Source organism: Trichechus manatus, unplaced genomic scaffold (assembly GCF_000243295.1).
Source record: "Trichechus manatus latirostris isolate Lorelei unplaced genomic scaffold, TriManLat1.0 scaffold00008, whole genome shotgun sequence".
Classification (NCBI taxonomy): domain Eukaryota; kingdom Metazoa; phylum Chordata; class Mammalia; order Sirenia; family Trichechidae; genus Trichechus; species Trichechus manatus.
In genome coordinates, this window is record NW_004443944.1 from 13,831,135 (window position 1) to 13,843,597 (window position 12,463).

General features: G+C 55.0%; 1 protein-coding gene across 3 annotated transcripts in view; it reads left to right on the forward strand.

Annotated features, from left to right (window-relative positions):
- The window catches only part of RIPOR3 (RIPOR family member 3), an 82,058-nt gene that overhangs the window by 46,501 nt on the left and 23,094 nt on the right, over nucleotides 1-12,463 (forward strand). For 2 of the 3 annotated variants that reach the window (XM_023742978.1, XM_004370245.2), the window contains exons 2-3: nucleotides 3,483-3,601; nucleotides 11,444-11,590. In XM_023742978.1, coding sequence (XP_023598746.1) covers nucleotides 3,483-3,601; nucleotides 11,444-11,590 — 266 coding nt within the window. Of the gene's footprint in view, nucleotides 1-3,482; nucleotides 3,602-7,645; nucleotides 7,792-11,443; nucleotides 11,591-12,463 lie in introns of those variants that run through there. The other variant, XM_023742983.1, reaches the window with a different exon arrangement.

A 12,463-nucleotide genomic window follows, 5' to 3' on the forward strand; every position in this document is an offset into this window, starting at 1 on the left:
GGATGGGGGGACAGAGGGCGGGGTGGGAAGGGGCAGGGGGAGCACTCTCCAGCGCTGAGCTCCTCTGGTCAGTCTGTTTCCTTCTCTGCTGACTTCGGCCTCTTCCCCAGGGCCCACATCCTGACCACTGACCTCAGGATCCAAGTGAGACGCTGCCCCTCCCTGCCACCTCCTAATTCCCTTGCCCACCTTGGCTGGGCGGTGGAGTAGTTTGAAAGGGTTCCCAGGGCCACCGGAGCGTGTGCTGATGGAGGTGGTGGCGGCAGCTATGTGCTAGTAAATGTTCGACAACCAGCAGGGAAAAAGCTCTGTCGTTTTGCTAGTTTTCATGGTGTAGCTACGCCACAGTGGCTGATTTCAGGCTACCCACATGATGTCACACTGCTCACAAAATTCCTGAAAATTTAACAAGTGACTCTTTGAGCTGATACGAGCTGGCTCCAACACAGCACAAGTGGGGGGCTGTGGGGACCTCCCGTGGAGCTGGGGTAAACTCCCCGAGTGCTGGCCTCCCTGACACCAGGTGAGACCATGGGCAGTAACAAGTGCTGTGTCATCATCAGATACTCTTGAGTTCAAACCTGGCTCTGCAGCTTCCTAGGTGGGGCTCCTTGGGCAAGTACTGTCACTCGGAACCTCGGTGTCCTCATCTATAATATTAGGTTAGCACTAGCTCCTACTCCTAAAGGGGTTGTGTGGGCTTAATAAGATAATTTACATAAAGCATTTTAGGGCAGGGCTGGGCCAGTAGGGCAGGGCTGGCTTGATATGGGGCACTCAGTAAACAGCGCCTCCATTCAGAGGCTTACCTCCACTTCCCCTTCTGTGCACAGTGTTGTTGTTTGTGGATTTACAGCAAGTTACAGCCCCTGGCACAGGGCTTGCCACGCTGCAAACGTGTGTCACCTTCCCTCAGGGCTGGAAGTCGCTCGGGACCGGGCCAGCCTGGCTCCCCTCCAGGGTTGGGGTCTTGGTCAGCCAGCTGCGCAGAGTCACTCACTCTTCCTGAGGGTCTCCCGTGCACCACGTCCCATCAGAACATTGTCCCCTGGGTCCCCGCAGTAGCCTCCAAGGGAGGTCCTTTTCTGAATCTGCATTTTACAGATGTGACTACTGAGGCCTACGGCCAGTAAGTGGCACAGCGGGATTTGAACCCAGGTCTGCTTTTCTTGTTTCCAAGATTCCTCCTACATGCAGTGCACATGGGGCTATGGCGCAAGGGGTATACGGGAGGAGAAGGCTTGTGGGGGCTGATACATCTGCTAGGGGGCTCAGAGTGAGGACTGCGCAGCCCCCAGAGGGGGCCAGTTAAAAACAGGGTGAGCAAAACTACAGTGAGATACACCTTACACCCCGGAAGATGACTATTACAAACAAACAGACAAAAACGAAAATAACAAGTGTTTGTGAGGATGTGGGGAACCTGGAACCCCTGTGCGTGACGGGTGGGAATGTAAAATGATACAGCTGCTGTGGAAAACAGTTCGGCAGTTCCTTAAAAAGTTAAACAGAATTTACCAGATGACCAAGCAATTCTACTCCTAGGTATATACCCAACGGAATTGAAAACAGGGACTCCAGCAGATACTTGTACACCCACATTCACTGCAGTGTTATGCACAATAGCCAGAAAGTGGAGACAGGCCAAAGGCCCACCAAAAGAAGAACGGATAAACCGAATGCGGTATATACATGCAGGGGAATATTATTCAACCATAAAGAGAGATGAAGTTCTGATGCGCGGTACATCACGGATGGACCTTGAAAACACTGTGCGGAGTGAAAGAAGCCAGACACAAAAGGACGAATATTGTATGATCTCGTTTCTCTGAAATGTCCAGAATAGGTAGATGCGTAGAGTCAGAAAGTAGATTAGAGGTCACCGTGGCCCGGGGGGAGGAGGGGATGAGGAGTTACTGCTTTATGAGTTCCGAGTTTCTGTTTGGGGTGTTGAAAAGTTTTGTAAAGAAATGGTGGCTGATATTGTACAACATTGTAAATGTAATTAATGTCACTGAGACGTACATTTAAAAATGGTTAAAATGGCAACTTTTATGTTATGTTTACTACAATACAATTTAAAAACATACAACACCAAAATCCAAAAATACCAGAGGGCATGACTGGGCATTGGCAGACGTGGCTCGACAGAGAAGGTTGTTCTGGGCAGGTATACGAGGGAGTTGGTGGAGTGGAGCTTTTGTAGCTTTGGCCTGGGCAGTGGGGTCCCTGGAATCCCAGGATTGACACCGCCCTGGCTGAGGAGCAAGGTATGAAACCGAAGCAGGAGAGATTTAGGTTAGATATGGCAGAGAACTTTCCAGCTGTACATGCTGGAAGACACTGGGCTATAATCTCAAGGGATATGGTGGCATTTTTTCCAATCTAGAGATGGTTTGGAAAGAAGAGAAGACAGCCAGAGTTCTGGGCCGGCCTCACTGCAGCCGTGATCAGAGACAGCGAGGTGGATCAGGGGATGCCAGCAGTCTGCCTCAAAACCCTCCCATGGCTCCTAGTTGCCCTCAAAAACCAAAAACCAAACTCATTGCCGTCGAGTCAATTCCAACTCATAGTGACCGTATAGGACAGGGTAGAACTGCCGCATAGAGTTTCCAAGGAGCGCCTGGTGGACTTGAACTGCCGACCTCTTGGTTAGCAGCTGTAGCACTTGGCCACTATGCCACCAGGGTTTCCCAGTTGCCTAAACCCCTCCCTGGGGCTACCAGGGCCTCTCATGACCTGTGCTCTGCAGGCTTCTCTGAGTTCTCCCTGTTTCTGATTACACCGAGTCCTCGTGTACCTCCGGGCCTTTGCCCGTGCTGTTCCCTCTGCCTCCGACCCCCTGCCCTCCCCTTTCCCTGGCTAACTCATCCTCAGCTGTTGGCCTGGGCTCTTGGTGGCCTCCCCATGGCTGGCTAGGTGATTAGCAAGTCACTTCGCTAAAGTCTCCTTGTGTAGTTGTCTGGTGGTTTGTCACCTCCCTGGGGACTAGGAACACTAGCAGTGCAGTGGTTAAGTGCTCGGCTGCTAACCAAAAGGTCGGCAGTTCAACCCACCAGCCACTCCTTGGAAACTCCATGGGGCAGTTTCTACTCTGTCCTACAAGGTCGCTGTGAGTCGGAATTGACAGCAACATGTTTGGTTTTTTTGGGGGGACTGGGGCCCTGGAGGGCAGGTGCACAGTAGGTGCTCTGGGAGGGCTTGTAGAGAGGGGAGCCTGCACTGTGAGGGTGAGCATCAGCGGCGGAGAGGAGTAGCTGTGGAAGATTGGGAGTAACTGGAGGCAGCATTTCGAGTGCAGAGCATAGAGACCTGGGTTCGAATCCCCTCCTGCCACTCCCTGAGCCTCAGTTTTCTCATCTGTAAGCTGGGACAGTACCAGCCATGCCTCTCGGGCTGTTGTAAGGCCCAGGAGGCGCTGGCTGCAGAGAGCACTCTCTACGTGGTAGTGTGAGGCTGACTCTTCTGTCCTCTCCCTGCAGGTGACAGCCATGTCGGTGAGGGTGCGGTTCCTGTCCCCTGGGGACGCAGGGGCCGTGGGAACTGTGGGTCGGAGTGCCTCCTTCGCGGGCTTCAGCAGTGCGCACAGCCGGAGGATCGCGTAAGTTCTGCCCCTGCAGAGGGTGCGGGGCTTGTTTGAGGGCCAGGGAAAGGCAGGAACATCCTCATCCTCACAGTTATTCCCACCCAGGCACCCTGAGGTTCTCTCATGCCAGGCTTGCAGCCCAGAGCAGGGAGTGGTGTGTGGGCGTGTGTGACTCTTGGTGTTCAGAGAAACCTGTATTTTCCTGAACACGTATCATCTCCCACGTTGCTGCTTCTTTTTTTAAGTTATTTTTATTGTGCTTTAGATGAAGGTTTCCAGAGCAAATTAGTTTCTCATTAAATAATTAATACACATACTGTTTTGTGACATTGGTTGCCAACCCCATGGCATGTCAACACTCCCCCTTCTAGACCTTGGGTTCCCCATTTCTATTCATCCAGCTTTCCTGTCCCCTCCTGCCTTCTCATCCTTCCCCCTGGGCTGGTGTGCCCATTTAGTCTCATTTTGTTTTATGGGCCTGTCTAATCTTTGGCTGAAGGGTGAGCCTCAGGAGTGACTTCAGTACTGAGTTAAAAGGGTGTCTGGGGGCCACACTCTCGGGTTTTCTCCAGTCTCTGTCAGACCGGTAAGTCTGGTCTTTTTTTGTGAGTTAGAATTTTGTTCTACATTTTTCTCCAGCTCTGTCCGGGATCCTCTATTGTGATCCCTGTCAGAGCAGACAGTGGTGGTAGCCAGGCACCATCTAGTTGCGCTGGATTCAGTCTGGTGGAGGCTGTGGTACTTGTGGTCCATTAGTCCTTTGGACTAATCTTTCCCTTGTGTCTTTGGTTTTCTTCATTCTCCCTTGCTCCAGAAGGGGTGGGACCAGTGGAGTATCTTAGATGGCTGCTCACAAGCTTTTAAGACCCCAGACGCTCCTCACCAAAGTAGGATGTAAAACATTTTCTTAATGCTGTTATGCCAATTGAGCTAGATGTCCGTCAAGACTATGGTCCTCAGCCCTCAGCTCAGTAATTTGGTTCATCCCACATGCTTCTGCAGTTGGTCCCTGAAGTTCATCTGCTTGAGCTAATTACCACTTGGCCGATCAGAAAACTGAGGCTTAAAGAGGTGGAGCCGCTTGGCCAAGGTCACACAGCAAAACTGGTCCAGAGTTTGAACTCAGTCTCCTGGGGGCAGGGTGAGGAAAGAATGTTCTTCCCGTCTGATAGAATGGGAAATGGGATCACCTATCCCAGCTCTGTGACCTGGGGCAAGTGAATTCACCTCTCTGAGCCTAGGTTTCTTCATCTGAAAAATGGGAATGGGGAGCATCCCTCCTTCACGGGGGTGTCATGAGGGCTAAGTGGGGTGACGCATGGCAGGCAGCTGGCACACAGTAGGTGCTTGTGGGAGTCTTCAGTGAGGAGGAGCAGTCTCCACAAAGCCCGGCCTGGAGGTCAGCATGGACCCTCGGTGTGCGTCAGGTGTTGTCCCCCACCCCGCATCTCCTCTGGCTGCGCTGCCCCCAAGTCCCTGGGAGGAAGGTGGGCTTCCGCTCCTGGGGGCCAGTGCGGGTTAGCCCAGGCCTGCCCACCTTCCTGCCCTCAGCCTGTCCGAGTAGGACCTGCCCGGCCCCTGGCTAGCTGTCCAGGGAAGCAAGCCCCTGGGGGAGCTGCCTCCAGCTGTCAGGGCTTAGGGGTGGGACAGCTTTTCAGGCCGGCATCCTGAGGGGACCCAAACATCTGCCTGTCTGAGTGGATGGGATGGTCAGGCGGGGGTCCCCAGCAGGCAGGCCAGGGCAGTGAGTCAGTCAACAACCAGTTCCCATCAGGCCACACCCGTTTGAAACCCTGCAGGGGTTCTTAACCCACTCAGAATACAATTCAAGCTCCTCCCTGGGCCTGTGATGGCCAGCGGGGCCTCACCCTTCACCCTGGGCTCTAGGCTTTCCCGTCCCATCCACCTGGGACGTGCTTCCCCCTCCTCTTCCCCTGCCCAGCTCCTGTTTAATGTTCCTCCAGCCTTGGCTTCAATGCCATGTCCTTAGGGAGGGCCCCCAGGCCCCAGACCCAGCCAGGCCCTCCGCGACCTGCTCCTGGAGCCCTTCCCCAGAGTCCCATGGTTGCGCACAGACCTGCCCAGGATGCTGGCCAGTGGTCAGCTCTCCTGGCATGGTCACCTCGTGCTGGGTCTGAGGTGTGCCGGGAAGAGGCGGCAGCTGAGGATGAACTCCTGCAGTGGTCCAGCTGGAAGCACCCTTAGGAAGCCCTGATTCATCCCACAAACATTTGTAGAGTGCCTCCTCTGCCCCAGCCTTGTTCCAGGCTCAGGGCCACAGCAGTGAACATGACCAACCCCAGCCACCCACCAGGGCTGCAGACCTGTGGGGGCAGCAAACCATAAGCAAACAGTCGTCACTATATAGTGCTGGTGGCGAGCGCTGCAAAGGAAATCAAACAATGGGGTGGGACAGAGGACATTTAAGCTGAGGCCTGAGAGAAGAGGAGGGGTAAGCTTCAACCAGCTGGGACTGGTGCCATTTCTCGGCTTAATGCTTTTTGAGCTGCTTCTTCCTGGGCTTCATCTGGGTCCCCCTCCCCTTGGGGTCCCTAATCGGGGCTGCTCTGTGCAGTTGTGCAGGTCACCCAGTTGAGGAGAGGATCCAGCCACGTAACCCTTCCAAGCTGTGTGGGCTGGCGGGGAGCTGGTCCATCATGGGAGGGGTGCCTTTTTCTAGTTCACACAGAAGCACTGCAGGGACTTTGCCTGGTGTCTGGCAGGAGCGGAGGGTTTTCGGACCCTGCAGCTAGGGCTGACGTCACAGGCATGTGACCTGGGCACTCACTCAGAAGGGCCACGTGCTTATTCAGTGCTCTGCTCTGACCATCAAGCAAGGTCCCGCAGGTTATGTAGCTAGTCCTACCTGCAGCTGTCCTGCAGCCAGGCCTTTGGGGCCTCTGAACTGCCTGCATCCATAGGAAATGTCCTCTCCAGCTCAGAGTCGGGCCCCTGCCTCTCCCTGCCTCCCTCCTGCAATTCTGAGGTCAGCACTCTGGGCTAGAAGACAGGGGCAGAGGTGATCCTGCCCCTTGACGGCCGGACTCATCAGCCAACAGCCAGGGCAAGAATCAGGTCCTGCAAAGTCCACGTCAAGTTCAGGAACGATGGCCCTGATGGTTGTAAATATCCTGGGTCCCTCAGGGGCTCCCCACCTGAGGAATTAGGAGAATGCCTGGCTGGGCCGGTCCTGAGGCCTCTGCGCAGCCACCATGTGGCCTCGTTCCCCTACAGTCCCCTCGTCCACAGGTGAGGCAGAAGCTGCCCAAGACAACAGGGAAGAAACACGTCTATTTTTAACCTCCTGTCTCTGACCGGCTCCCGGTGGTGGGGACCTTTGGCTCCCTGGCTGGATGGCCTGGATTGGGTTTCAGGCCTCACCTTCTGGCCTTATTTCCCAGGTAACCCAACCAGGTCAAAACAGCCCATTGCCAAGGCATCAGCGTCTAGGGCAGGTCAGGCAAAACAACCCAGACAGGAGAGCAGGGCTCCACTCAGATGGGGCAGGCCAATGCCTCCTCTGTCCCTCGACTGCCCTCCTCCTCCCTGGACCCAAATCCCTTGACTCTGGGCAGGGCTTTTTATTCAGAGAATTTACCTGGAGGAAGTAACCCGGTGGGGGAATTTCACGTGAAGGCATGAATGACTGCTTTATAAGGCCATTTCCCAAGAGCTGGATTTGAGGCACGGAGAGGCCCTGAGCACGGGTAGTGTGGAGGAATGGGGAAGAAAGGGGAAGGTGCTCCCCATTTGACCCTGGCTGGGCAGGGCCCTGGCTCTGTCTAATCCTGCCCAGAATGACAGGCAGGCTGCCCTTAACCCCTTTCCTGTCACTCCCCAGCCAGGTCTCTCCTTCCCTAGGCTGTCAGGTACTTCCCGAACCAGGGACCCCGGCGAGCCTGGGTGGTGTCCCCACTGCCCTGGGAATGCCTCTGTTGGGACAGTGCGGAAGGGTGGGCGTGAAAACCAAGTAGCAGCCCTCGATTTCAGGCAGAGGAGGCTCAGACCACATCCTGCCACGTGAGGTAGCCGAGGGCACAGACTTGGGAGCCAGGCAGCAAGTCATTTAACCTGTTTCCTCATCTGTAAAAAGGGGGCAGTCTTGATGGATTTGTAAAGGGAGTAGATGGTAGGTTCATAGAAAGCTTGAACTTTTAGTGCCGGATGCGTGTTTGTCCTCACTGCACCAGACGCCAGGATAAAAGGTGAGATCACCATGTTGCTGCCGCAGGTCCTCACCTGAAGGTGAGGGCAGGCCCTGTCACTGCTCCGCCCCAGCTTGGAGCCTGGAGCCTACAGCCTGGAGCCCGGGGCAGCTGGCAGATGCGGACTTGAGCCCCGTTGTCTGGCTGCAGATCCTGATTCTCGGTGGCCAGGCACCAAGGCAACAGGGCCTCACGTGGGGGCTGGGTGGCATGTGCCCGTCTGGAAGCTTGTCTGGTGTGCCGGGGGCTGTTTAATATTTACCGAGCCCGCCCAGAGCTGCTGAGACATCCACCCCCGGAGGCTGCTCCCTGCTGGCTGCGGTGACACCAGGGCCAGGCACACAGCCTGATTTCGCCATCCCCAGGCTGCCACACCTGCCTTGTTGAGCCTCAGACCAGGAACACTGGGCTCAGAGCTTCTCTGGAGCAGGCGCCACCAAGTACAGCGCAGCAGGAGGGCCCGGAGGTCTCCAGGGGGATGGGAGGGGGCCGGGTCGGGGGTGTGCACCTGCCTGGGACTGTGGGCCTCGGGGAGCCACCGGCAGGCGAGCATCTACCCACCCCACCTGCCTGCCTGCGCCCACCTGCCGGGACCCCAGCCCATCAGGGACCCCGCTCTCCCCGAGGCTACAGCCCCTCCCCTCTCTGCGGCCCTGGAGAGGGTAACTGTGGAGGGCCGTCTGAGAGGTGGGTGACACGTGTGGCCTCGGGGAGGGCGAGGGGAGGAGGAAGCAGAACCTTTTCTGGGGCTTCTGAAGTGTCATGTGGTAGGTAAAGTATGTCTGACAGTCACAGCTGGGGGCGCAGATTGCATGTGGGGCTGCACCAGGCATGTGCCAAGGGCGTTGCGTGTACAGCCTGTGCTCAAACACCACCTGGCTGAGCAGCCTTCCTGTCCCCCTGCTTCATGTCATGCGCATGCCCCTGCCTCCATCTGCTTGCCTTGCCTTTTTCCTCCGCGCTTGGCGCTGTCTGTGATAACGCTTTCTTCCTTATTTAACTTAAACACACATGCAGCACTTACTCTGTGCTCCGCTTCTCTGAGCCCTTTACACGTACTAACTTACATTATCCTTCCAGCAACCCTGTGCCTCTCTCTCCCTCACCTCCATTTTACAGATGAGAAAACTGAGGCACAGAGAGGTTCAGTAACTTACCCAGGGCCACACAGCATGTAAATGGTGGAGCCCGATACCGATCCCAGCATTTGGCTCCGAGCTTGTGCTTGTTACCACTCTCCCCATCTGGCATCTCAGCTCACAAGGGTAGGGGGGCTGGCTGTTTGGGCCACTGCTCTGTCCCCAGCCCCTAGAATGGTGGCTGGCACACAGTAGGTGCTTGGTAAATATTCGTTGAATGAATATCTCATGACAACTCCACGAAGCAGGCACTCTTACTGTCCCCTTTTTTACCGATGCGGAGACTGAGGCTCACGTGCGTTAAGTGCCTCTGATCTGTGGGGCTGGGATTTGAACATGGGTGGCTGATCCAGAACTTGTGTTGTAGACTCCAGTGGTGTGGCTTCCCAGCTTGGTGAGGTGCTAAGTGCTCAGGGAGGGGTTCCATGTCTTCCTGGGCTTCAGTATCCTCTTGGACCCAGCTCTCCAAATGCCCGGGCAGTGCCTGGGAATCTGTATTTTGGTGTTTGGTTTGTGATTCAGCTGTGCAGCCATGTCAGGGGACCACTGGTCTTGGGACTTGGTCCCTGTCAGCAGGGGTGGCTGGGACGACTCATCTCTCGGGAGTAAACAGCCGTGTCTGTGTCTGTGGTGGAATGTATAGCATCTGGCTCAGCTGGAAGTGCAGCCAGGCTGCTGCCCGAGTCTCTTGGGGACTGGGGTGGGACTGGCCCAGTGGTCCTTCTCGCGGGGGCTGGAGCTGTGCCTCTTCCACCTCTCCCTGTGAATTGTGGGCCCTTGAGGGCAAGACTCAGGCCCCATGGCTCCCTTCACAGGGCCTGACTCAGAGAAAGCCAGGCTCTGTGAGTTTTGTTGGAATGAATGAATTCTGTGCCTTAGTTTTAGACTTCGAAAGTGCAGTAGACTCAAGGGTTCCCAGAGCTGCGGAGCGGGGTCTCTTCAGCAGGAGGACATCTCCCCAGTGAAGCTGACATGGTGAATTCCCCAAGACAGCACTAAAGGGCCGAGGGACCCAGCCGTCACTGCTGAGAGACATGAGTTCTTAGTTATCCAGTCCACACACCCAACTCCAAGTGGCTTAAGCAAAAGAGAATCAACTGACTCATGTAAGGGAGAAGTCCATCTGCATGCTAGCTTCAGGCATAGCTGGATCCAGGAACTATTGTCATATGGATTTGGTCTGTGTCTTAGGCATCTGGTGCTGCTATAAGAGAAATGGCTTTAACAAAGAGAAGTTTATTCTCTTACAGTCTAGTAGGCTCCAAGTCCAAATTCAGGGCATCGGCTCCAGGGGAAGGCTTTCTTTGTCAGCTCTGGAGGAAGGTCCTTGTCATGCATCAGTCTTCCCTTGGTCTGGGAGCATCTCAGTGCAGGAACCTCAGGTCCAAAGGACGCACTCTGCTCCCGGCACTGCTTTCTTGGTGGTATGAGGTTCCCATGTGTCTCTGCTCGCTTCTCTCTTTTATATCTCAGAAGAGATTGGCTTAAGACACTATCTAATCTTGTAAACCTTATCAGTATAACTGCCACTAATCCATCTTATTACATCATAGTGATAGAGTTTACAACACGTAAGGAAATCACATCAGATTACAAAATGATTCACAATCATACAATACTGGGAATCATGACCCAGCCAAGTTGACAGGTATTTTTGGGGGACACAGTTCAATCCATGAGAGTCCGACTGCCACCTCTGCTGCTCTGCTTCCCTCTGTGTGGACTTTTATTCTCCCTACACAGTGGCACAGGTGGCCGCTAGAAGCTCCAGGTGTATGTCCCCCCAGTTTAGCAATGCCAGTGGAAACAAACTGCCTCCTGTGGATTCTGAACCCAGCTCCTGGCTGATTACTGCCAGACTGGGGTCACGCGTCTCTCCCTGGGCTATGAGAGTGTAATATGTTGACTATCCTAGGCCTAGGATGTGGTTTACCTCAGAATGCCCGTGTATATGTCTGTCCGTGTGTGTGTGCGTGTGTGTGTGTGTGTGTGTGTGTGTGTGTGTGGTGACTTGTCAGGCCACCTCTCCCCTTCCCCCAAAAAACGACATGTATGAAGAGAAGGGTCGGGGAGCTGCTCCAGAGGAAAATTGAGGTGCAGTTAACGGGGGGATGGGGGAGGGGCAGGTAAAGCCAACAGGCACCCCGCTGTAGTAAACCCTGGGGCTACAATTTGGCCTCCCACGTTGCTTTGCCTGCAAACCAAACATGCTGGTCAGAGAGTATTGGCATTTGGTCTGTTTCATTTTATTTTCACTGTAAATTAATTTCTGACATCAGGTGTTTATTATTATTATTTTTAATCCCCAAATCCGGTCCCCTCATTTTACAGATGAGCAAACTGAGGCCCAGAGAGTCTCAGCAATGCCTCTGAGACTATGCAGCATGTGGCCATGGGGTGGGACTCAGCCTGGGGTTCTGGCCACTGTTCCCAAAGTGCCTGCCCCTGGGGAGGGCTTTGTCCAGACCCCGCTCTGACCCCTCTCCTCCTCTCCATCCCATCCCTTTCCACAGGAAATCCATCAACAGGAACTCCGTGAGGTCTCGAATGCCGGCAAAACCCTCCAGGATGTACGGCACGCTGCGGAAGGGCCCTGTCTGCCTGGACCCCAAGCCTCAGCAAGTGAAGAAGATCTTTGAAGCATTGAAGAGGGGCCTCAAGTAAGGACGGGCTGTTTGTTGCTTTTATGAGCGTCCTTTGCCTCGCTGGCCTTCTTTCTGCCTCTTGCCTGGGGAGGTGTGCTTGGGTCCTGTCTGTAAGAGGGGACAGAGGGAGCTCCGGGTTGCTTGTGTCATCGACAAGGATGTCCTGGGTGTGGCCAGGGTGCTGGGGACACAGCAGCAATAAGGCAGGAGGTGAAGAGGGACGCAGATCCCCAAACATCAGAGCAGAAAGACAGTGTCTCTCCTAGCTCACCCCTGTTTATAAATGAGGGAGCTGATCGCCCGAAGAGGAGCCAGAGTTGATGAAAAATTTAAATGGTTTTCAAAGTCTGTCGTCTTCCTTAACTTAACAAATCATAACTCTGCACTCAAGCGGGGAAACTGAAAGAGCAAAGCTGCTGTATGACACCCAGTCTTTATGGTCTAGTGGGGTTATGTCTAGAAAAGTTAACATTTGTCCTAACTATTGGGATGTGGAGTGTGAGAAACCACACGTGCCCTTGGATCTGTTCTGAATTTTGAACCAAGCGAAAGAGACCTGGAGGGCGGCCTTCCTGGAGGCTGGGTGGGGGAAGGCGGCCTTCCTGGAGGCTGGGTGGGGGAAGGCGGCCTTCCTGGAGGCTGGGTGGGGGAAGGCGGCCTTCCTGGAGGCTGGGTGGGAGAAGGCGGCCTTCCTGGAGGCTGGGTCGGAGAAGGCAGCCTTGCTGGAGGCTGGGTGGGGGAAGGCAGCCTTCCTGGAGGCTGAGTCCGAGAGGGCGGCCTTGCTGGAGGCTGGGTGGGGGAAGGCGGCCTTCCTGGAGGCTGGGTGGGAGAGGGCGGCCTTCCTGGAGGCTGGGTGGGAGAGGGCGGCCTTCCTGGAGGCTGGGTGGG